Source organism: Diabrotica virgifera, chromosome 5 (genome assembly GCF_917563875.1).
Source record: "Diabrotica virgifera virgifera chromosome 5, PGI_DIABVI_V3a".
NCBI lineage: Eukaryota > Metazoa > Arthropoda > Insecta > Coleoptera > Chrysomelidae > Diabrotica > Diabrotica virgifera.
In genome coordinates, this window is record NC_065447.1 from 98105264 (window position 1) to 98130288 (window position 25025).

The window sequence follows — 25025 nt, forward strand, 5'->3', positions numbered from 1 at the left end:
CCAATCAACTGATTTATACAAACTAGAAAAAAATCAGGCCCGGATTTAAAAAAATAATTCGTTTGGTTCTTAGAAAAAATTTCACCCTGTATACGCTTTTTGAAAACTCTAATATGAATTTTACGAATTTGACAAGTAGGCAATTAAAATGGCATATTTGTTTTTTTCCCACAAGATTACTTAATTTTTTATTAAAAAATCAAATTTGACTATGAATAATTAAAAGTTTGGTAAAATAAAACATATTTACTAGAAACCAGATTTAAAAATATTAACTTTTATTACAAAAATTAATTTTTTTTTTTGAACACATATTTAATTTATGTTAACATGTAACAGAAATTTACCACTTTGCAGTAGTATTTGTTGAACTAAAATGATAAGATGAAATGAATGAAGGAAGGGTGATGAACTGATAATGGAAGTATGGAGAGACAGAGGCAAACTGAATAGAGTTGGCTAGCAAGAGCTGCAAGAGAACAACTTGACACTCAAGGATGGATACGGCTCGTTTGCATGCCTGTCAAAGAACAGTAGCTCAACCTAAAGAGAGATGATGACTAGAAAAGGGAAATCTTAAGATAAAAATATATGTTCAGAAAATAAATTAAATAAATATAATAATATAATAAAATAGAAGAATATAGAAGATAAATAAAATAGACTGAATTATGGGCGCCAGAAGTTGGAATGGACCAAACTTCCAGGTATCTTACACTGCTGTAAAATATTCAATATATTAAATTATTAAATTCAAAACTGGGAAAAAAAATAATTGGTATACAAAACAAATAAATATTTATTATATATAACTATCTAGATTATTGACAACCTCTAAGTTATGACAAGTGTAACTATGTAACTCTAAAATGACAATGAAAAATAATTACCTATTGTGATATAAATATAATTACCTATTAAATTATTATTGGAGTAGCTTTCCTAGGAAGCATACCCTCAACTTACATCTAGGTTAAATGACAACCCTTCACCAAATAATAGTACGAATAAAATACGTACAGCCTAATTAAATACTACCTGATAATATAATAATAAAAATACCTAATATAAATAATATTTTTATATAACTCTCAATGAGTTGACGGGTAACAAGTCCCTAAATGAACCAACGTAGTACTGGATACAAAAACCTTTTTATGACTAGTGGTTCTTAATAATAATAACAAGTAAAACTAGTACCGTCCTGAGGGGCTAGGTACTAGGGATGGATTCAAAGTTAATATAAAAAGGAAATGATTGATACGTTAACGTTAAATAATATTTGCAAAAAAACTAATAAAAATTGATAAAGTATGAAAGCAAGTTAAATGATTTTAAAGTTAGAGAATTAAGACAATTATATATTTAATTTACATGGGAACAAGTCTAAAATTAATACAAACCAAGGGTAAAGAACATATATGTGGGAAGAATATTCGAGCTCGAAACTTCTACCAAGGAATTATGTAAATTTGGGGAACACTATCAACTTTAGGTATGGCTCTGATAAATTACAGTATACTTATGTTTTTGGAGGAAAGAAAAATATATGTAATTAAATTATGAAAGTATAAGTATGCTAAATGTCCTGAAAAATTAAAAAACAGTATGTCTTTAACCGTTACAAATAAATGTCCCCAAAACAAACCCCTTTTCACAGGTTCCAATGTTCCTTGATGTCTAATACCCAAGTCCGTGGTACGAAGCTAACACCAATGTGGTGTAACGGTCCAACCGTTACTGAAACTGCCCCTCTGAGGGTTGCAGGAAGAAGAACCAAAATAAACAAGATCAAATGGGAGGCTGTATATCCTCCAGACCTGTCCCTTGTCGATTGAACCCTGGAAGTGCCTACCCGTGGTGTTGTTGGGTCTTTATAAGTTCATACGTCGTTTGAGATTTCTCCCGAAGGGCTAAAACCAAAAACATTCCCAGTTTATTTCCAATAAAACCTGTTATAAAAAGAAGTAAAAGAGAGAAGTTGACGAGGAAAGGTTTTTAGAAGAGAAGACTACAAAAACTCGACCTTTCATTGACCCCAAAAAAACCTATCTACCTTGACATTTTAACCATAGGTTGTGATAAGAGTTTTAACACATATGGCCTTGATTAGAATAGACAAGAAAACTTACAATTTAAATGTTGGATGTGATATTTTTGTTATTTTAACAAATAATATGTTTTTTTTTTCAAAAGTAGTTGTATATGTATTGTATAAAGAAATAGGTACTGTGGAAATATATGAACATACTAGATATGGGAAAAGAATTATGAAGTCTATAAAGTAAGATTTAATAAGTTTCAGGAAGTCATGACATAATTTTCAATAGGTTTTCAGAACTGGAAAATTTTGATGAACATAACCACATATTAAGTATATTCTTAGAGATATTTTCTGGATACATTATAGACACTGCAATATTCTACATCAAAGCCAATCGATGACTTGATTTAAATTCAATCCATAATGAAAATAATATTACAATGGCCAAAACTAGGACGCCATAATGAAAAACTAGTACACATAAAAAACATACCGGTGCAAAATCCTTCTTCTTACAGTTTCATTATATTTCGTCACTTTGATTCAAACACAAACTTAATAAAATAACTGGCAATACAGTAATAATTGAACCATGCGGCTAAAATATAATTTTCTCAATCACTTATTGTAAGAGATTACACCGCCCTTCTTGGCACTTCGCAGAGAACAATCACCCTCCTTGCTCCGTTCGACTTGATGACAGCTGGCGACCGGCGTCAATGCCAACTTCAAAAATCTATCAGTGATGCCACAGCACCTAGGTATGACGTCATCCAGAGGATTTTGTGCGAACGGCTTGTTTTAATTACGAGAAAAATAATTTTAACCATAATTAAATAAGGTGTTCCCATTAATAATTACTTAGATAAGTGATGGAACGTCACATTCCTCTCCTACTGGGAGAAAAAAAAAATTTATTAAAAATTTTTTTTTTTTTTTTATACTCTAAATATTAAACTAAAGTAGTAGTAGTGTATTATTTCGCGTTGATTCGCCAGATTACAAAATAACCACAAACCAAGGAATAGAGGAAAGCAGGAGAGTCCCTGCAACAGATATCATGACTTACAACAGATGACTCGAAGTCATATTAAAATATCCTCGGCATTGTCTAAAGCCAAAGATAAACTAAATAATTTACTAAAGTTCATAATAACAAATAAATGTCGAATGGGCCCGAAATCCAAAATTGAACTATCCAGGGACATCAGATTTATAAAATGTATATCCAAGGACGAACAACCAGGCAAAGGTGTGAGCCTGTTCGTACAATAACGCAAATAAATATACTGAAGTAAGACCAAAGAAATCAATAACTACAATAAGTGAAGAATCGAACACTTAATCCAAATTTGAACTAACAATGGACACCAGATTCGTAATAGCATATCCAGAGAAGAACAATCAGGAAGATTTATGGAACAATTCTCACCAGTGCCAAATAATACAAATAGTAAACATATCAAAGTCATCCAAAAACTCATTAATCAAAATAGATGTGGAATCGGACACTTAATCCAAAGTCGGACTATCAATGGACACCAGATTCATAAAGCATATCCACAGAAGGACGACCAGGAAGATTTATGGACCAATTCACACCAATATTAAATCACATAAATAAATTAGGTATACGTACACCCACATCCGGTAGTACGAGCCTATACAACCAAATAAACAAAATAAGTGAGGAATCGGACACTTAATTCAAAATCGGACTATCAATGGATACCAGATTTATAAGAGCATATCCAAAGAAGAACGATCAGGAAGATTTATGGACCAATTCTCACTAATACTAAACTAAACAAACTAATGTCTAAGGAAAGAAGTGGGAATCTACTAAAAATAAACAATTGATTTGTTCAAACACCTCAAATACTAAACTAAGGAACCTACTATGTATATGGGTAGTCAACAACAACCATACTATGAAGTACGAGACATAATATAAACTAAGTACTTCCCTAACAAATGGTAAACATGTAACTGGAATAATTGGACTAATTACACAAGGATGGTTAGGAAATGCTGCAGACATTTCCCGACCAGAAATAATTTGATGGATAAACATCAGCGTACTCTGCTATGAAAACATAGGTGACGAAATCGGATAGCAGTGATCAGTTGCTGAATTTCGAACCCACGCATTCACTAGGTTACCTAGGAACCCACATTAAGAGTATTGGCTGACTAGTTCTTAAGAAGAAATCCATACATACATCAGAATTCCAACTAATTCCAGAATCATACTGTGTAGGGCATAAGGACATAAATTATTACAAAGTATTTAAGATATCTGTGACAAATGTTGATAAAGTAAACCAATATCAAGTTAAGAACCACCACATCTTTCCAATATGGCAAATCTAATAACAAGATAATAAAAGATACATCTATAAAAAAAGTAGGTAATCAAATATCAAAAATACAACATACAACCTGAGAGAAGTAGTGTATAATATTGTTAGTTCCATAGTTCCATACCAAATATCAATATTAAACCAACATACTTGTATGAGCCCATATTCAAATATATAAATATATAATAATCAACAACCCTTCTATACTAAGGGGTGAGGTGTACACTCTATAAGGTACAAGTAGGTTCTTACTAACTGGATAATCCTACTAACAGCATTAGTAATTAATAATGTTGATTCATAATAATTAAAGTGCAACATTAATAATGAAAAAAAAATGATAAGCTCATACATAAGAGTACTACATAAATAATTAACCTAATGATTCATAAATTGGAAGTCATCTAACAACCATGCCAAAAGATAAAAATGGAGCTATGTACCTGCTCTATCTGGTGAATAAAACATTAAACTAAAATACTGAATCTTAATAAGGATCGAGCTAAAGACAAATAGAGGAAGAAGTTAGCTCAAACAACCCTATAAAGTTAATCTTCTTCCGAAGATCATCATCAACCTCATCTATGGTGTTATCAGGCAGTAAATCCTTTAGGTGAAATTGTCCAATTCGTCTGTTAGTCGAATTGTCCTTCAATTCATATACTAACGGAGATATTACTTTCACAACCGTACAGGGAATATATTTCTGGCAAAATTTTGCCGAAATAGCATCACCCTTATTAGACTTTACAAAGTTTCGCTTCAACACTCTATCTCCAACGAAGAATCGCAGATCTCTTTTCCTCAAATTATACTGCCGCTGGTTCCTTAAATAGGAAGTTTTTAACTTCTTCCTAATGTCAGAAAAAATTTGAGGTAGAGTCTGGAGATCATCTAAGCGATGAAGGTTATCGGATATCTGAGGGAGATTTGTGGAAGTGTCTGAGATTGCACCAAAATAGTCACCAGATAAAGCAACATTTCTACCAAAATTGAGATATGCCGGAGAACATTGGGTCACCCCATGGACAGAGGTTCTTATGGCTTGAGCGATGGAATGGATATATTGATCCCAAGCTCTGTGATGTGGGAATGTATAAGACCTAAGGGCTGTGACGATACTGCGATTCACTCTCTCAGTATGATTGGCTTGAGGATGGTAGGCAGCATTATAAAAGGTCTTCTGAACCTTATATTTAGCTAAAAGATCTTTAAAGGCCTTTGATACAAACTGAGGACCGTTGTCACATGACACAATTTGGGGAACACCATACACCAAAAAGACTTGTTCTTCCAAATATTTCAAAATTGCTGGAGTTGTGGCCTGACGAAGAGGACAAACTAAAGGAAATTTGGTGAAATAATCCACAACTACCAAGCAATAGGTATTACCCTTGTAGCTCCGAGGATACGGTCCAATGAGATCCATTGAGATCATCTGCCAAGGAAAATTAATGTTCCTGAAGGACCCCATAAGTCCAGCTTGTGGTAAATTACTTGGTTTACAAGTAGCACAAACCATGCATTTAGAAATGTACTTTTTAATAGACTTCCGCATGCCAGGCCAATAATATAACTCAGCAATACGATGAAAAGTTTTATAAAAACCAAAATGTCCAGCAGTAACTTCATCATGAGACATACGTAATATGTTTTCCCTATTTGGCGTAGGTACAACTATTTTCCAATCTGACATATTGGATAAGGCCTCTATAGGACTTAAGATATGTTTGTAGAGTATATTGTTCTCTACCTTAAAATCGGGATAATTTTGTGGGTCTTGAGTAACCCTATCAATCATATTCTGATACCACTCATCAGGAGTTAATGTGGACAAATCGAATACATTAAGGTCATGGACACGGGAAAGAGCATCAGCAACCACTACACCGTTGGCCTTTCGATGAACAATTTTATATGAATAGGCAGCCAGTTTGCATATCCATCGGGAAAGTCTCTGAGATGGGTTTTTCATACTATGAAGCCATACCAAGGAACTATGGTCCGTAATTATAGTGAAATTACGACCCTCTAAATAATAACGGAATGCTTCCAACCCATGTATGATAGCTAAGAGTTCTTTCTCCGTGGTGGAATAGTTTTTCTGGGCCTTATTTAATTTCTTACTCGTGTAGGCTATGGGATGTTCAGAGCCATCTTTCAACTGAAACAACACGCCACCAGAAGCAGTATTAGAGCAATCAGTCATCAAATAAAAATGCTCGTTAAAATTAGGTGACATCATAACCGGTGCGCTAGTTAAAGCCTCTTTAACGCACCTAAAAGCTTCATCGGCCTCAGGAGTCCAAGTAATGGTCTGCCCTTTTTTTCTGTTCTTCAAAAGATCAGTAAGAGGTGACAACAAGGTAGAGTACGAAGGTACAAACCGGCGATAATATCCACACATTCCCAATATCCTACGGACTTGGGTGGTGGTCTTAGGTATAGGAAAATTCTTAATAGCAACTATTTTCTCCGGATCAGTCCTTAGACCCTGGTTATCCACAACATAACCCAGAAACTTAAGACTAGGACGACAGAACTGACACTTATCCAAATTAATCGTTAGATTAGCTTCCTTAAGACGTAAGAATAACTTATCTAAAATTTCCATATGAAGGGAAAAATCAGGAGTGACAACCAAAATATCGTCCAAATAATAGAAAACATAGGGCTCTAACTGTGGACCAATGACTAAATCCATCAGACGACACATTGTCTGAGGAGCAGAAACAAGACCAAAAGGCATGGTGACAAACTGGAATAATCCTTTACCACTGACAGCAAAAGCAGTATACTTCTTGCTCTCTTCACTCAGTGGGATCTGTAAGAAGGCCTTAGACAAATCTATCGAAGAGATGTATTTGGCATTCTGAAGTTTGCTCAAAATCACATCAATTCGGGGAATTGGATAAGCATCCCTGTTAGTGGTGATACTGTTTAGTTTTCGACCATCAAAGCAGATCCTGAAGGATCCATCCTTCTTCTTTGTTAACCAGAGTGGGGAACAATAGGACGACGTTGAATGTTCTATGATATTTAAAGCAAGCATCGAATCTACTTCTTTTTCTAAATCTGCCTGCCAGGCTTGAGGTATGGGATACTGATATAATCTGAAAGGAGTAGGATTTCCCACCTCAATAGTGTGAGATATTAATGAAGTACGACCTAGTTTGTCATTTGAAGAAATAGTAGTAAACTGAGAGATCATATTCTCCAATTGCCTTTGTTCAGAACTAGATAAACTGGAAAAATCATGAATAGCACTAAGGGTAGACAGATTAAATTCAGATATGGAAAAAGAAAAATCAGAACAACTTAAGGTGCTATTAAAAGCATTGAAGAAGTCCATACCTAAAATTATAGAATTCTGTACAGAAGGAATAACATAAAATGTAATTTTCCTACATAAATTTGCCACTGTGATTTCAATTTGGAGTTTGCCTGTAATAGATTGGACTGTACCATCTGCAGTAGATACATGCAAAGATGAAATGGGCATAATGGGAATATTAGCATTTTTCAATAAATTTAATGAATGTGCTCCTATCAATGAAATATTAGAGCCACTATCTAATAAAGCTAAACACGATTGTCCTAAAATTTGAATAGGTAGATATGGCCTATTATCATTTTGTTTCCTAACTAATAAAGAGTTAATATCTAAATCTAAAATATTTGGTTGGATACAACCATTATATGGAACTACTTCACCATCAAAATTATTATTATACTTAACACTACCAATTAAAGAAGAATTTGTGGCTTTGCAACCCTGTGAATCATGTGCGTTCAACGTATCATGACTAAAACTTAATTTCTGGACTGATTTTGATTTGTGGTGTGTGCTTGTTTCCTGAACGATGCCTTCTTCCCTTTCCGATTGGAAGATGGGTTTGAGTTGCTTGGTGTGCTTGGGCCAGCTGTCTCGTTTTCTGATGGGGTTTGATTCCCTGATTGGGTGTTGGACGGAGAAACGCTCAGGGGACGGACCTCCGACATTTCGTTTCCCGAACACTTGAAACAATTTCTTTTGAGGGTATTTTCCCTACCACAACCGTGGCAGAAAATACGAGTTTGAGGGATACCACAATCATTGAACTTATGATAAGACTGGTGACAATTCCAGCAAACAACGGAACTGAAAACAGAAACATTATGTTCAGGGCCCTTATTTTGCCAAGAACGTTGTCTAAAGGAAGTTGGTTGAGAAGAAGAGGTAGAAGAGGGTCGAGATGAAGATGGAGGCTGAGAAGACCAGGATAACGTTTCCTCCAAACGTTTGCACTTTACAGTGAGATCATCAATACTCTGGATGTCCATAAGAGCTAACTGTTGATGGTAAAAAGGTAATAAACATTTTAAGATGATTTTTATTTTGGACAAATCAGATAAAGGAGTGTCTAAACGGCTATACATGTCTAAAATAGTGTTAATGAACATAGTGACAGACTCCCCTGGTTTCTGCTTATGGTTTTTGATTTCATCCAAGAGATCATCCTGGTATGAGTAAGGAAGAAAATCTGACTTCAACTTGCGAACCAGATCAGACCAACAAGATAAATTACCTCTATTATTCATGAACCAGGTAAAAGCAGGACCAGTAAACAATTCAGCTGAAGCAGCAAACAAATTTTCTTCAGAGGCACCTCTAGATACACGAAGACATTCGACCTTTTCTAAAAATGTAATCACATCATTGTGCTGTTTTTCACCGGAAAATGAAACACCCCATTTGTGTACTTGCACGGGTTTGGAGTATGTGAAACTAGGAACGACACTGACTGGAGCATTAGGAGTAGATGTGGCTATGGGGTTAACCTTAGAATCAAGCTCACCCTCCAATGTAAGGATTTTAAGAGAAACAGACTTTTTAAAAGGTTCCTGCTCTTCTGTAGTACACTGTAACAAGTGTACCCGGCCAGAAATATGAGCTAGACGAGATATTAATCTAACATATTCATTGTCCTGTACAGTTCCCCTAAACTTCTCTATTTTCTTCGACAAGCTATCCAACGTTTCGGATATTCCTTTCCGTTGGTCCTCAAAAGGGATATGTACAGCCGAAAGTTGGGTGAAACTCCTATTGCCTGCTTCTTGCTTCAAAGCACCCCGCAGAAGATTGCGTTTTCTATCGACGGTTGCTGACTCCTCTGGTACTACGTCCCTAATTTTCAACTCATAGTCCAATTCGTCCACCAGAAGATGTTCAACTTTAAAAGCACACATGATGAAAGCAAAAATTATTGACAAGCAATCCAAAAGTCAGAAATACGAAATATACTTAAGTTTGTATGCAAAATATATAGGTACGGAGAAAATATTAGCAACACACCAACAAAATCAAAAATGGCCAGCAAATATATATCAAATAAATACAGTAAATAAGGTATAATCAGTAAATATAGTACCTAAATATTGGAAAAAAAAATTTTAGCTATTATACTTGTACCCAAAAAAAAATATGTAAGTATTAACGATCAACTGTACATACAAATACACCACTGGCTGAAGGAGTAAAATTTGCAATAATAATATTATATAATATATATGTTAGTTACTTATACTTCGTTTCAAATTCAACCTAGAATGTAAGCTGTATGACAACCTATAAAAGAGGTTTCAAAATCTCAACTAATTAATAGATCCAGCAGTGACAGTATACCTGTTAAGTATTAATAAGTAATTAAAAACAAAATAAATCAGAACAGAATGTATAAAAAGATATCAGAAGGGAATAATATAAATAAAAGAAAAAAAAATGAACTAAAAGAACTACTGTCTTAGAACCTATAAAAGGTTGGCCCCACGTTGGGCGCCAAATGTAACAGAAATTTACCACTTTGCAGTAGTATTTGTTGAACTAAAATGATAAGATGAAATGAATGAAGGAAGGGTGATGAACTGATAATGGAAGTATGGAGAGACAGAGGCAAACTGAATAGAGTTGGCTAGCAAGAGCTGCAAGAGAACAACTTGACACTCAAGGATGGATACGGCTCGTTTGCATGCCTGTCAAAGAACAGTAGCTCAACCTAAAGAGAGATGATGACTAGAAAAGGGAAATCTTAAGATAAAAATATATGTTCAGAAAATAAATTAAATAAATATAATAATATAATAAAATAGAAGAATATAGAAGATAAATAAAATAGACTGAATTATGGGCGCCAGAAGTTGGAATGGACCAAACTTCCAGGTATCTTACACTGCTGTAAAATATTCAATATATTAAATTATTAAATTCAAAACTGGGAAAAAAAATAATTGGTATACAAAACAAATAAATATTTATTATATATAACTATCTAGATTATTGACAACCTCTAAGTTATGACAAGTGTAACTATGTAACTCTAAAATGACAATGAAAAATAATTACCTATTGTGATATAAATATAATTACCTATTAAATTATTATTGGAGTAGCTTTCCTAGGAAGCATACCCTCAACTTACATCTAGGTTAAATGACAACCCTTCACCAAATAATAGTACGAATAAAATACGTACAGCCTAATTAAATACTACCTGATAATATAATAATAAAAATACCTAATATAAATAATATTTTTATATAACTCTCAATGAGTTGACGGGTAACAAGTCCCTAAATGAACCAACGTAGTACTGGATACAAAAACCTTTTTATGACTAGTGGTTCTTAATAATAATAACAAGTAAAACTAGTACCGTCCTGAGGGGCTAGGTACTAGGGATGGATTCAAAGTTAATATAAAAAGGAAATGATTGATACGTTAACGTTAAATAATATTTGCAAAAAAACTAATAAAAATTGATAAAGTATGAAAGCAAGTTAAATGATTTTAAAGTTAGAGAATTAAGACAATTATATATTTAATTTACATGGGAACAAGTCTAAAATTAATACAAACCAAGGGTAAAGAACATATATGTGGGAAGAATATTCGAGCTCGAAACTTCTACCAAGGAATTATGTAAATTTGGGGAACACTATCAACTTTAGGTATGGCTCTGATAAATTACAGTATACTTATGTTTTTGGAGGAAAGAAAAATATATGTAATTAAATTATGAAAGTATAAGTATGCTAAATGTCCTGAAAAATTAAAAAACAGTATGTCTTTAACCGTTACAAATAAATGTCCCCAAAACAAACCCCTTTTCACAGGTTCCAATGTTCCTTGATGTCTAATACCCAAGTCCGTGGTACGAAGCTAACACCAATGTGGTGTAACGGTCCAACCGTTACTGAAACTGCCCCTCTGAGGGTTGCAGGAAGAAGAACCAAAATAAACAAGATCAAATGGGAGGCTGTATATCCTCCAGACCTGTCCCTTGTCGATTGAACCCTGGAAGTGCCTACCCGTGGTGTTGTTGGGTCTTTATAAGTTCATACGTCGTTTGAGATTTCTCCCGAAGGGCTAAAACCAAAAACATTCCCAGTTTATTTCCAATAAAACCTGTTATAAAAAGAAGTAAAAGAGAGAAGTTGACGAGGAAAGGTTTTTAGAAGAGAAGACTACAAAAACTCGACCTTTCATTGACCCCAAAAAAACCTATCTACCTTGACATTTTAACCATAGGTTGTGATAAGAGTTTTAACACATATGGCCTTGATTAGAATAGACAAGAAAACTTACAATTTAAATGTTGGATGTGATATTTTTGTTATTTTAACAAATAATATGTTTTTTTTTTCAAAAGTAGTTGTATATGTATTGTATAAAGAAATAGGTACTGTGGAAATATATGAACATACTAGATATGGGAAAAGAATTATGAAGTCTATAAAGTAAGATTTAATAAGTTTCAGGAAGTCATGACATAATTTTCAATAGGTTTTCAGAACTGGAAAATTTTGATGAACATAACCACATATTAAGTATATTCTTAGAGATATTTTCTGGATACATTATAGACACTGCAATATTCTACATCAAAGCCAATCGATGACTTGATTTAAATTCAATCCATAATGAAAATAATATTACAATGGCCAAAACTAGGACGCCATAATGAAAAACTAGTACACATAAAAAACATACCGGTGCAAAATCCTTCTTCTTACAGTTTCATTATATTTCGTCACTTTGATTCAAACACAAACTTAATAAAATAACTGGCAATACAGTAATAATTGAACCATGCGGCTAAAATATAATTTTCTCAATCACTTATTGTAAGAGATTACACCGCCCTTCTTGGCACTTCGCAGAGAACAATCACCCTCCTTGCTCCGTTCGACTTGATGACAGCTGGCGACCGGCGTCAATGCCAACTTCAAAAATCTATCAGTGATGCCACAGCACCTAGGTATGACGTCATCCAGAGGATTTTGTGCGAACGGCTTGTTTTAATTACGAGAAAAATAATTTTAACCATAATTAAATAAGGTGTTCCCATTAATAATTACTTAGATAAGTGATGGAACGTCACAAACACCCCATCGACAGATTTATTCAAACTAGAGAAAAATCAGGCCCGGATTTAAAAAATTTGTTCGTTTTGGTCTTAGAAAAAATTTCACCCTGTATAAGCTTTTTGAAAACTCTAGTATGAATTTTACAAATTAGACAAATAGGCAATTAAAATGGCGTTTAAATTTTTTCCCCACACGATTTCTTAATTTTTTATTAAAAAATCAAATTTGTCAAAATCGGAATTTTACCATAAAAATAAAAAAAATAAACAACGTTTTTCTTAAAATTAAAAGCTTCACCATTTTTTTTTCTATACCACGTCTAGATCTAAAACCCATAATACTTCTCTTTGGACTCTATAGTTTAACATAGACGTGATTAAATAGATAAATTTTAAATTTTTTCCCTTAATTTTTCCGATTTAACTTTGCCATTCACGAATCTGCACCTTTTATATTTAAAAATTCATAACTTTTATGAGAAGAATACTGAAAGTCTACAACAATTTTCATAGTCTTCACAATGATAAGACATATTATGTGCTGTAAAAATTTCAGAAAAAAAATATTAAAATTGAACAGAGCTGTAGCAAGTTAAACAGTGATTTCATTTTTTTTTCATTTTTAGGTTAAAATTCCGATTTTGACAGATTTGATTTTTTAATAAAAAATTAAGTAATCGTGTGGGGAAAAAATAAATATGCCATTTTAATTGCCTATTTGTCTAATTTGTTAAATTCATATTAGATATTTCAGAAAGCGTATACAGGGTGAAATTTTTTCTAAGACCAAAACGAACTAATTTTTTTAACCTTTAACTACGGGCTACGGTGTACACAGTACACCATGCGAGTTAAGTTGGTTTCCGTTTCTTAAAACTATTTTCTGCGTTTACGGCGCTCGACGTAACCTATCAGTATAGTATCAACCATTGTCTGTTACAGTCTATACGTGATTTTTGATCGAATAGTTGAGTTGTGATAAAAAATATCAAAGTGTGTTCCCGAACGGTGCCTTCAGTACACCACGCACATAGTTATGTAAGTAAATTTAACGAATGTTAAATTTTAAATTACCTGCAAACGAGTTATTTTCTGTGTAGTAAATGTTACATTGTACTTTTTATACAAAAATGTGAAATGGAAACTTAGGAGAAATATTTTTTATAGGGATCGAGTGCGTCTTAGAAACCCTAAAAGTCTCACACAAGATGAGCTTAGAGCTATGGCTGAAGCATTGTTCGAAGAAGAACCTGAGGAAGAAGTTAGGGGAGAAGAGGATGCTAGTTCGTCAGAAGAAGAGGAAGAAATTACGGAAGACAACGATTATAATACTGAGTCGGAGATAGAACTAAATGATAAAGAGTCTTCTGATTCAGATAACGAGAGCGATGGTGAGAGTTTAGAAAGCGATGAAGATGAGTATTTTATAGCGAAAGGTAGACAAACAAAGTGGTATAAAAATTCAGTGGTGAGCAAATTTAGCAAAAATTTCAGCAAAAATATTGTAAAAATACTTCCTGGGCCAAAGCTGACTGCTAGAGATATTACCAATGAGAGAAGTGCTTCCGAAAAAATTTTTAGTGACGACATTATTGAAAATATAGTTGAGTGTACAAACTTGAAAATTGCAAATATGCGAATAAAGTATAACCGGCCGAGACGGGCTAAAGGCACAACAAAAACAGAAATTATGGCATTTATCGGACTACTACTTCTTGCAGGAACTAAAAAGCAAAACCATACACATTTTCTTGAATTGTGGACTAAAGACGGAACCGGCTCAAAAATATTTAGAGCGTGCATGAGTGCTGATCGATTTTTATTTTTGCTTGCTGCTCTAAGATTTGATGACAAAAATAGTAGAGGGATACGCAAGGAAACTGATAAGCTTGCTGCTATTCGAGTTACACTGGATCGTTTTGTGGAGAACTGCAACAATAACTACTGTTTAGGGGAAGAGGTAACAATTGACGAAATGTTAATACCTTTCAGAGGTAGATGCAGTTTTATTCAATATATCCCGTCCAAGCCTGCAAAGTATGGGTTAAAAGTATTTGTATTGTGTGATGCCCAGACATTTTATGTTACAAATTTAGAGGTATATTGTGGTAATCACCCACAAGGACCTTACAACTAATCAAATAAACCTGCTGATATTGTACATCGTTTACTTCAAGACTGGAAAGGGAAAAACCGGAACTTTACATGTGATAATTGGTACACAAGTTACTCATTGGCCAATGATCTTTTGAAAGATAAAGTAACAATGGTTGGCACACTAAAGAAAAATAAACGGGAGCTGCCGTTGGAGTTCCTACCACATAAAGAAAGAGAAGTTGGATCGTCCCTTTTCGGATTTCAAAAAGAGGTAACTATAGTGTCATATGTCCCTGCAAAAAATAAAGCTGTGCCTTTGATAACAACCATGCATAAAGATTCTGCAATAGATCCGGAGAAAAAAAAGGCAAATATAATTTTAGATTATAATTCTCACAAAGGAGGTGTCGACACAGTAGATAAAATGTGCGGTACATACTCGGTATCAAGGAGAACGCAAAGGTGGCCGATGGTTATATTTTTTCAGCTCCTAAACAACGCAAGAATTTAATTCGTAAACACCTTCATGTCTTTCCATCGAGGCCCAATCATCTTTACTCCACCAGAAATTCAATCTTTGATATTTATTTACCGATTCCATCCACTGAGTTAGTAAAGAAATCTATATTATATTCCGCAAAGAAACTGTACAATCATCTTCCGTTACAACTTAAATCTGCAACATCTTTCCCTAAGTTCCGAAAAATGACAAAAGCCTATCTATCCAAAAGACCATATTATTCAATAGAAGAATTTCTTAATGAATAACTAAGAAAATTGGGTTCCATGCGCAGTAGCATAAACTTGTCAGTTCCTTATGTTGTACCTATTTTATTTTATTTGTTGTATGTTCAATTTGCAATTTATATATATTTTGCAATAAATTGTTTTTGTCTTGGCTTTTATATCTTATACTGTACATTATTGACGATTTATCTAATTTTTTATTAAATTGTAGTTGTTATTTGTTATTTATATTATGTTTTTCTTTTGACTGTATGTAAGCTTTGTCCATAAAATTGTAAAAATTTTCAGTGGCAATAAAGCATATTTCTATTCTATTCTATTCTAAGAATTAACAGCCAAATCCTGTATAATGCTGCAAATATAAACAATCCTCAAAAATATAGAAGGATATTTTTAAAGGAATTATCTTTATCTTTGTTGAGACCACACCTTTCAGAACGAGCTGAAATACAGAGTTTGCCCTTAGATTTAAAACTATTCCTGAAGAAATATAAAGCTACTGTAGTGGAACAAGAAGAAAAATAACCAACAGCAAAAATACGAGGAAGGTGCTATTGCTGCGGAAGGCGTAAAAATAGAGTGACAATCATTTCGTGTCAGACATGCAGGAGAATGGTTTGCAAAGAACATTCCACCATTATTTGTCCTGAGTGTATTAACTCAAATAACCAGGAAGAAGACGAAAGTGAATAAAGACTCGTATGTGTTTATTTTGCTACCCAGTTAAAAATTTAAAAATTTTCGCATATTTTTTTAGGTTGGTGTTTCAATAAGTAATAAATTACTCTTTTCGTTTTTTCTCACTGGTTTACCATTTTGAATTATTTTTTAGTTTTATTTTTTATTATATAATAACTAATTATTGATTAAACACAAGTTGTACAAGTTAATATAGTTCTAAATATTAAAGAAATTTTGTTTTTGTAGCTATTTGTAACTGGTGTATAGAGTACACCGCGCCCGTATTTGAGATTCATGGTTGGGCGCCCGTAGTTAAAGGTTAAGTCCGGGCCTGGTTTTTTTCTAGTTTTAATAAATCAGTTGATTGGATGTTAACATAAATTAAGTATTTGTTGAAAAAAAATTAATTTTTGTAATAAAAGTTAATTTTTTTAAATCTGGTTTCTAGTAAATATGGTTCACTTTACCAAACTTTTAATTGGACGGCGTTATGCAGAAAGCTACCAACCCTCAATATATCAAATATTGGGTTGGATGCATATTTGGACAACAAAATACGAGTTCTCCATTCTGTAAAAACCTACCACCTCTAGATTAATATATAACCTATAAAACTATAAAAATGCTAAGCCACATATTAAATTTATCTGATATTCTAATTTGCAGAAACCTACCAACCCACTTGGTAGCATTTTAATAAAGCGCCACTTGCATCCAAGTGGGTTGGTAGCTTTCTGCAAATATTGGGTTCTACAACTCTACAGTTATAATAACCTAACCTAATAATTTTATGTATTGTTTTGCGTGTGGTTTACTGGATTACCGGCTTGTTTAATGTGTTTTAGTAGTGGTCTAGATTGTCTAGATGTACAAGCAGAAAAAAACCAATCCCGTAAGCTTAATGTCATACAAGAACATATTCTACACGAAATTTAATTTGAAAATAAAGCCATTAAAAAAAGACACCTGCAATGTTTGCGATACTTTTAAAATGAAAATAGATAATGAACAGGATGAAGAAAAAAAAAAGAGTTCAAGCAGGAACATACGAAGCATTTTCAAGTTGCAGAGGAGGCACAGAAAATGAGAAGAGGTGATTTCAAGATAGCGACTGAACAAACAGATCAAGAGTGTTTAAGTTTTGACTTGGAAAAAACCCTACCGCTTCCCAGAATACCTACAGGCATCGTATTTTTTAAGCGTCAGTTGTGGGTGTATAATGCAGGAATACACAGTTCTAAAGAAAATGGAGGATACTGCTACGTTTGGGTAGAAGGTTCAGCTGGAAGGGGCGCCCAAGAACTAAATTAACTCCAGAAAACCTCTTACGCTTTGGTGTGATTCTTGTGGTGGGCAAAATCGAAATATTAAGTTAATACTTATGCTTAAATAAATTTTGCATGGGACACGCACAAACCTAGAAAGCATTACCGTAAAATATCTCTGTTCTGGTCATAGTTTTTTGCCCAACGACACTGATTCCAGTGATATTGGGTCGGCTCTTAAACGACAGCAAATATTATATACCCCAAATGACTATATCGAGGTAATGCGTTCTTGTAGAAAGCAGAGACCATTGGTAGTAACCCAACTGCACTTCGAAGATTTTTTAGGCGTAATAAACATTGAGAAAAAAATTACTAATCGCAAAGTGACCGAAGATATAGAAAAAATTAATTGGTTGAAGATTAGGTCAATCAAAATAGAAAAGTCTGACCCATTTCGGCTAATGATACAACACGATTTTTCACAACCGTATCAAAATATTTCATCAAAAAATCTTCTCGGGGTAGAACTGCTAACGAAGAAATTTTTAGCGATTTAATACCACTGTGGCCTAACGGAACACCTATCGCTGAGGCGAAATTACAAAATTTAAAGGAAATGATACACCTTATTCCTACTGATGCATTGGCTTTTTATCAAAATTTGCAGGGTGCCAATGTAACTGAAGATGTTGAGGATTTAGATTTTGAAGTGGATGAAGCAGATTAATATTAAAATGTATTAAACTAATACGTTAAATATTCATATCCTTAACTTTTCTGTAAATAAAAATTATTTTTTCTTACTTTACTGTTGTTTTAATTTAATATTGTTGGTATTAATTTCCCACTTTGCAAAATGCAGAAACCTACCAATCCACAAAAATTTGCCATTTCTCTTTTTAATTTACGATTAAAATATTTAAACATGTAGAAAATACCAAAATATTTATTCACAGTCAAAAAAAAGTTACAAAGTAGTAGCAACATATCCTACAGATTTTTTAAATCAATAAAAATTTTAAACTTGATTATCTCAGTTTGCCACTATTGAGGGTTGGTAGCTTTCTGCATAACGCCGTCCAATTATTCATAGTCAAATTTAATTTAAAAAAAAAAATTAAGTAATCGTGTGGGGAAAAAATAAATATGCCATTTTAATTGCCTGTTTATCTAATTTTTAAAATTCATATTAGAGTTTTCAAAAAGCGTATACAGGGTGAAATTTTTTCTAAGACTAAAACGAAATAATTCTTTAAATCCGGGCCTGATTTTTTTCTAGCTTGTATAAATCAGTTGATTGGGTGGTAACATAAAATAAATATTTGTTCAAAAAAAATTAATTTTTGTAATAAAATTTATTTTTTTAAAATCTATGGTCCACTTTACCAAACTTTTAATTCATAGTCAAATTTGATTTTTTTATAAAAAATTAAGTAATCGTGTGGGGAAAAACATGAATATGTCATTTTAATTGCTTATTTGTCTAATTTGTAAAATTCATAGTATAGTTTTCAAAAAGCGTATACCGGGTGAAATTTTTTCTAAGACCCAAACGAACTAATTTTTTGAAGCCGGACCTGATTTTTTTCAAGTTTGAATAAATCAGTTGATTAGGTGGTAATTGTGTAACGATTGACCAAAATAAGAGACACATCGATCTGACCATTCAAAAATTATGACGAATACAAATTTCTGTCAAAATGCGAATCTCGCCCTGTATATTATTAAACAATGGGAGCAGACACTTTTTAATGGTCATTTGTTATTCCCCATAGGAGCCTCTATACGAGGTAGGAGTATGTACAGTTCCTCATGACTCACCCTGTATTATATTATATAATATATTATAGTCCTTTGAGTCCCTTTTACTTTTCAGTGTCGGGACTGACACGTCTTTTCACGTGTGTACAAAAAATGTTGACCATTGTTTCTTATTTTATGCTAATCTGCTTGCTTCTGCTATTGTTTTTCCCTTCCTTTAGATGATTTTAGCGACTACTGTATCCCAATCTTCTCTTGGTCTTCCTCTATTTTCTTTTGCATCCTAGCTTCCCATATTAATCAGGTATGTCTTCTCCTTTATTTCCTTTATTTTTGGTTTTCAACTGGTTTTCAAAAAAAAAATTTCACTGGTATAACTGGTTTTCAAAAAAATGTTTTACATTATCTTCCATTTGCTTTTCAGTAGCATTCTGAATTTCCAGACCGCTTATAATAATATTGTTCTTTCTGTGTTTCCTATCAGCTACTTCTAGCCTTTTTCTATTTCTTCAATTTGAATCATTTTAACTTGTAATTATTTCATTTCATGTTTCATCTGCAAATTTTCCACTTTTAGTTGTTTTATTTCTTCTCTGTACATTTTATTCATTTCTTTTACCTCGTTAATCAGTTCCTTCGTGTCTTTCATAATTTCAGCGGTAGTCTCATTTATCAGTGTCTTGATAATTTCCTTAAATTGCATAACTTCTTTATTAGTCATGCTCATCCTGATTTATTTACCCTTATCTCAGCACGGCACTGCTGTATTGTGTATTGTTTATGTGTCTAGCGTAAGATACTGTCCACAGACTATCTCTTTATGCCTGCTCTTGATGATGGCCGATCATGTGATTGTCTATGATCGGCACAATCAAGCTGCGGTTAAAACTCGCCCTGATGGAATACAGTGTTGCCCAATTTACTGTTCCGTTCCGTCACAAATCGTCTGTCATTCAAGTCATTCTGTCAAAAACAAATTTGTTTGGTTTTGTTTTCAAAATTTTTGAAGTTCAGTTCTATTTGGTTCTATTTTTTAGTCATTTAAGTAGTATCGCGGGATATTTGAAGTTCTTGGGTACTGAAAATTCAAGGAGTTTTAGAAGGAAAACAAGTTTTAAACTCTGATCATCTTATTTTGGCTGGAAAAATAGAGGAAAGTTCTGAGCATACCATCAAAATATATGGTTTATTCCTTCAGTAAGGTCCAATCCCCACGAAATTAAAGGAACCCTATCTTTCCCAAATGGCATGAGCATAAGCCAAATGTTATGTGAAATATGAAAGATGTGAAATTAATGGAAAATTCAGTACATGAGTTGGAAAAAATGTTAACAGATTGGCAAATGAAGACCATTCTTAATTGATCTAAACATTTATAGAAACAAAGTATAATATGATTAATATAAAATATTACCTGCCTGAACTAACTTGGTGTAATCTGATTAACCATCGAAATTATTGTATTGTTATAAAAATAATAAATCTCCATTTCATATTATTTACACTTACATACATTAGCCTGGAATTTCATTGTGTCTACATTAGTGGCCATAGTCACAAACCTACCCAAGTCTACGGAGGTACTGTCTTTCGCAGATGTGGTAATACCGGGTTTGATACATTATTGCTAAATAAAGTTCGTGAATAGTAACTTTTCACAAAATAGACAGAGTTTTAATAGTTTTCAGTGTACTTAAATATTTTCTACATTCAGTGGTAATAACATATTATACTTTGTTTTGGTATTTAAATTTACCTAAATATTTATATAAATATACTATACTAAATTCAAGATGCAGTAGAAATAAACAAACCAAGACACGTTAAATGCTAATATGAGCACTCCCGAATCATAATTTACAATGTATATACATTGTAAATCCCAAATAATGATTTCCAAAGTTTATACATTGTAAATTATGATTCGGGAGTGCTCCTAATGGTAGCATTTAACTTGTCTTGATTTGTTTATTTCTGCTGCATCTTAATTTTAAATTTAGTGTAGATGTGGCCATCATAGGATTCTTACTTATGGATGCAATAAAGTTATTGTTTTATTTTCATTTTAAATGTTATACTTCCAGTATTGTATGTAGTACCTAGTATTAAAACATATTTTTAATTAAAAATTTAAATATCTTATTTTTATAATGAACAACATTAAATTTACTTCTTGGGGGAGTAGAAAAAAGTTATAGTAAATATTTTTAACTGGTTTAGCTTTTGATATTTGCCATATGTTTGTGTAAGACATGTTTAACGAGTAGTCTAAGGGCATATTATTATACTTTGTTATACAAAATAGACATAAAGTTTTGAAACTTTCAGCTTCACTTTTTCATTGTCTCAATATTAAATCCCAAATTTAGACTCTCCACCATTTTCTCATAAAAAAGTATGTTCAGTTTTTACCCCAGGTAGACCGAAACCACCAAAAAATTGATGTTACTTAAGTTTTTAACTATTAAAAAATGCGTTTCATCAGATACACAAAATAAATGCAACTGATTATGTTCAGATAGTGGTGTCCCTCTTAATTTTTATTCCTAAAAACTTTAGCATTAACAAAGTTTTAGTTAAAAAAAAACAGAATGTTTGCTTTCTGTGTGGAGTTACAAAAATAAGTTGAAATGCTCTTTAATTTCGTATTATTTCCTGGTGATCCTCTGCCATACTAATTTTACATTGTTCTTACATGCAAGCATTTGTAAATTAATTTACCTTTAAAGGGCGGCCCAAGGTATATTCATCTTAAATGGGTGGTTGTAGTTTTGTATATTTTAGTTTTGTAATATTTTTAAGAACAAATAAAATAATTATAATTATTCTGAACTGATGTTTCTTTATCAAACTTCTTTTTTTTTTGAAAAAAGTATCAACAAATCCATATATTTAAATTCAATGTAAATGTAAATTTTATAGATAGAATTTACATAAAACAAGAATTTTTCATGAATGTTCGTTCAGTTTATCTATTCTTCTTGTCTTTTTTCCTTATGCCTATTACGGTGTCGGATTATGGTCCGTTGTTTCTTTCACCCATTTTTCTACGCTTTTTTGTTTTTGGCTAGGCTTTTCATTTCTTCTTTCGTTTTCCCTCGTACAGGTCCTATATCCTCTATTTGATCCCTCCAATTCTTTCGGGATGTCCTCTTCGCCTTTTTGTTGTGTTTCCCATTTCCAGAATTTTCCTGGCCATCCTTTCTGGTTTCATTCTTATGATATGTCCATACCATTCCAGTTGTTTATTTTGGATGTGATATAATATTGGCTCTATTTCTGTTCTTCATTTCTTATTCTACCCCATTTTTATTTTCCTGCAATCATTCTTAAGTGTTTCGTCTCCATTGCTTCTATTTTTGACTCATGTTTCTTCTGTATTGTCCAATTTTCACTTGCATAGCTTATTACTGGTCTTGTCGTCTTGTTATTGTAATATGCATCTTCCTTTTCTCTTCCATTTGTATGTCTTTATGTCCTAGTATGGGTTTATTTAAGGTATAAAATATTCATGTCGATTTGTTTCCTTCGTTTGCTATTTCAGCGTCTATTTTCCCGTCGTCAGTTATTATACTCCCTTCCTAGCGATTCATAGGTTGATACTTTTTTTAATGTTATCTGATTGCACTTTATTTCCCTGTTGTTTAGGCCTCCCTTTTTATTTATTTTCATTGTTTTGGTTATCTCTTAAGCTTTCGTTTCATTTTTCTGTACGCCTTACACCTTATTACTATTAATCCATATCATGTGTTCCTTTTTTTGTTCTTCAGTTTTACTACATCCTTCCTGGCTCTTGGCATTTGAACACTTCAACAAAAGAAGTTATAGACATCAATTTCAATCCTATTCTTTAATTAATGTATGGTATTATATTATATTTCTGTTATTTGTAGTCTAAAAACAATCATACAAACAAATATTTGCATATTATACATATAATAATTACATACAATTGAACACATCTAAGATGAACGGAGTTATCAATCAGTAGCCTCCGTCCTCCATAAATACTGAAAATGAAAATATTATTTTTTAAAGTCTACTGTCCTTGAGTGACTTACTGAAATTTGATTTGCCCGCCAAAAGTGACATTTTTCTCAGCCAAAATTTGGCAACATTGTATTTCATCAGGGCGAGTTTTAACCGCAGCTCACAATCATCGTGCAAGTGTCCACATAATCGTCCATAGCATGTTGAACGACAACCATCAAGATGGACGTGCAGTGTGTTGCTACTGCAACAATTCATTTAATAGCGTTATAAAACCATTATGTCAATATGGTCCAACGAAAAGTTATAAAAAAAATGGAGGAAAAGTAGAGTGGTCTGTGACAACTACCTTTAAGACAGGCTTGTTTTAGATAAAATCAAATGAGTTTAAATACATCAAACTAGACACTACTTTCAGAAAGTACATACCAGTTAAAATACGGCTTGAAATCACATTGAGATTTTTCGGTACGGGGGATAAGTTAAGCTTGCATCAACTTTTTAGTATAAAAAATTACACTGTTTTTAACCTAAGCACAATATTTTCCGACTGGAAATGAATGATCGGTGATCGCGTTGGGATGTCAACGCAACTATTACTTATTACTTACTCATTAATTATTATTTATTACTCGACGATTCCCTTTGGAGCGTCTCCAAAAAACCGCAAAATCACGGATAGTCTACAGTCTACGTTTATTTATAGAACAGTCTGTATTTTGCAGAATGGTAATAAACAGTAAATTGTTATTTTGATTTAACAATGTTTACATTAATAATTTGACTTATATTTGACAGTTAACAGTTATGGCTGTACCCACTTGTTAGTTTTAGTTCTCGAATAAATTTTAATAGTTAGTTACATAAGTAAATTATTTAAAAATGAAAATGTGACTTGTTTTTTTGAGGAAGGTGAAAAAATCATATGTATAACATGGGAGTAAAGTGCCTTTTCCCTCCCTTAAATGATTACTGCCCTCCGCTACGCGTCGGGCTGTAAACTTCATTCTCAGGAGGAAAAACAGCACTTTTCTCCCTTGTTATACCAATAGCTATTATTAGCTTATGAGTTTCTCTAGGTAGAGCTGTCGAGTTTTTTAGTTTTATCGACTTTTGACTTTTTGATATCAGTCGGAAGTCAAAACAACGATTTTTTTTTTTTGTAAGAAAGGGTGAAAATCAACATATTTATTATTGTTAAACAAAAAATAAGCATAAAACAAAAAATATCTCGACCGTGCTACCTCAAGAAATATCTAAAGAAAATATATACAAAATTCCATGTGGGTTGGTCAAGTAGTTTTTAAGTTACAATGTCTACAGCCTTTGAAAAAAGCAGTATTCAGGAAAATGCGTTTAAAGTAGTGTCAACTTTATTTTTAATTTCATTTTTTGTTTGTCAACTCGTAAAATGATGCACACTAGAATATTTTTTTGAATCGAGGAGTAATTTACAAAAGAAAATGAGAACAGCTGTTGGCTGTTGCTCACTACGTTCAAGCGAGCTGAGGCGAACCTGATGCAAAGCGAGTCGAAGGTAACGATATTCAAAACTATCTCCCTAAATGTTTGCAAATTACTCCGCGATTCAAGAAAATATTCCGTTATGCATCACTTCACGATTTGACAGAAAAAAAAATTGAAAATAAAAGTTGACAATTAAACCCGT

General features: G+C 32.8%; 1 protein-coding gene and 1 long non-coding RNA gene across 2 annotated transcripts; both read right to left on the reverse strand.

Moving 5' to 3' along the window:
• Positions 1-781: 781 nt before the first annotated feature.
• On the reverse strand, positions 782-2947 carry LOC126885065 (uncharacterized). Its single transcript, XR_007698261.1, has 2 exons — positions 2538-2947; positions 782-1913 (listed from the first exon to the last, which is right to left on the reverse strand). It is a non-coding gene; the product is annotated as an uncharacterized LOC126885065 (long non-coding RNA).
• A 1432-nt stretch (positions 2948-4379) lies between these two features.
• LOC126885414 (uncharacterized) lies at positions 4380-12822 on the reverse strand. The gene is made up of 3 exons (XM_050651982.1): positions 12437-12822; positions 8825-11812; positions 4380-4413 (listed from the first exon to the last, which is right to left on the reverse strand). The coding sequence occupies exons 2-3, from the start codon at positions 9634-9636 to the stop codon at positions 4380-4382; spliced, it is 846 nt and encodes a 281-aa protein (XP_050507939.1). The 5' UTR covers positions 9637-11812; positions 12437-12822.
• Between the last annotated feature and the right edge of the window lie 12203 nt (positions 12823-25025).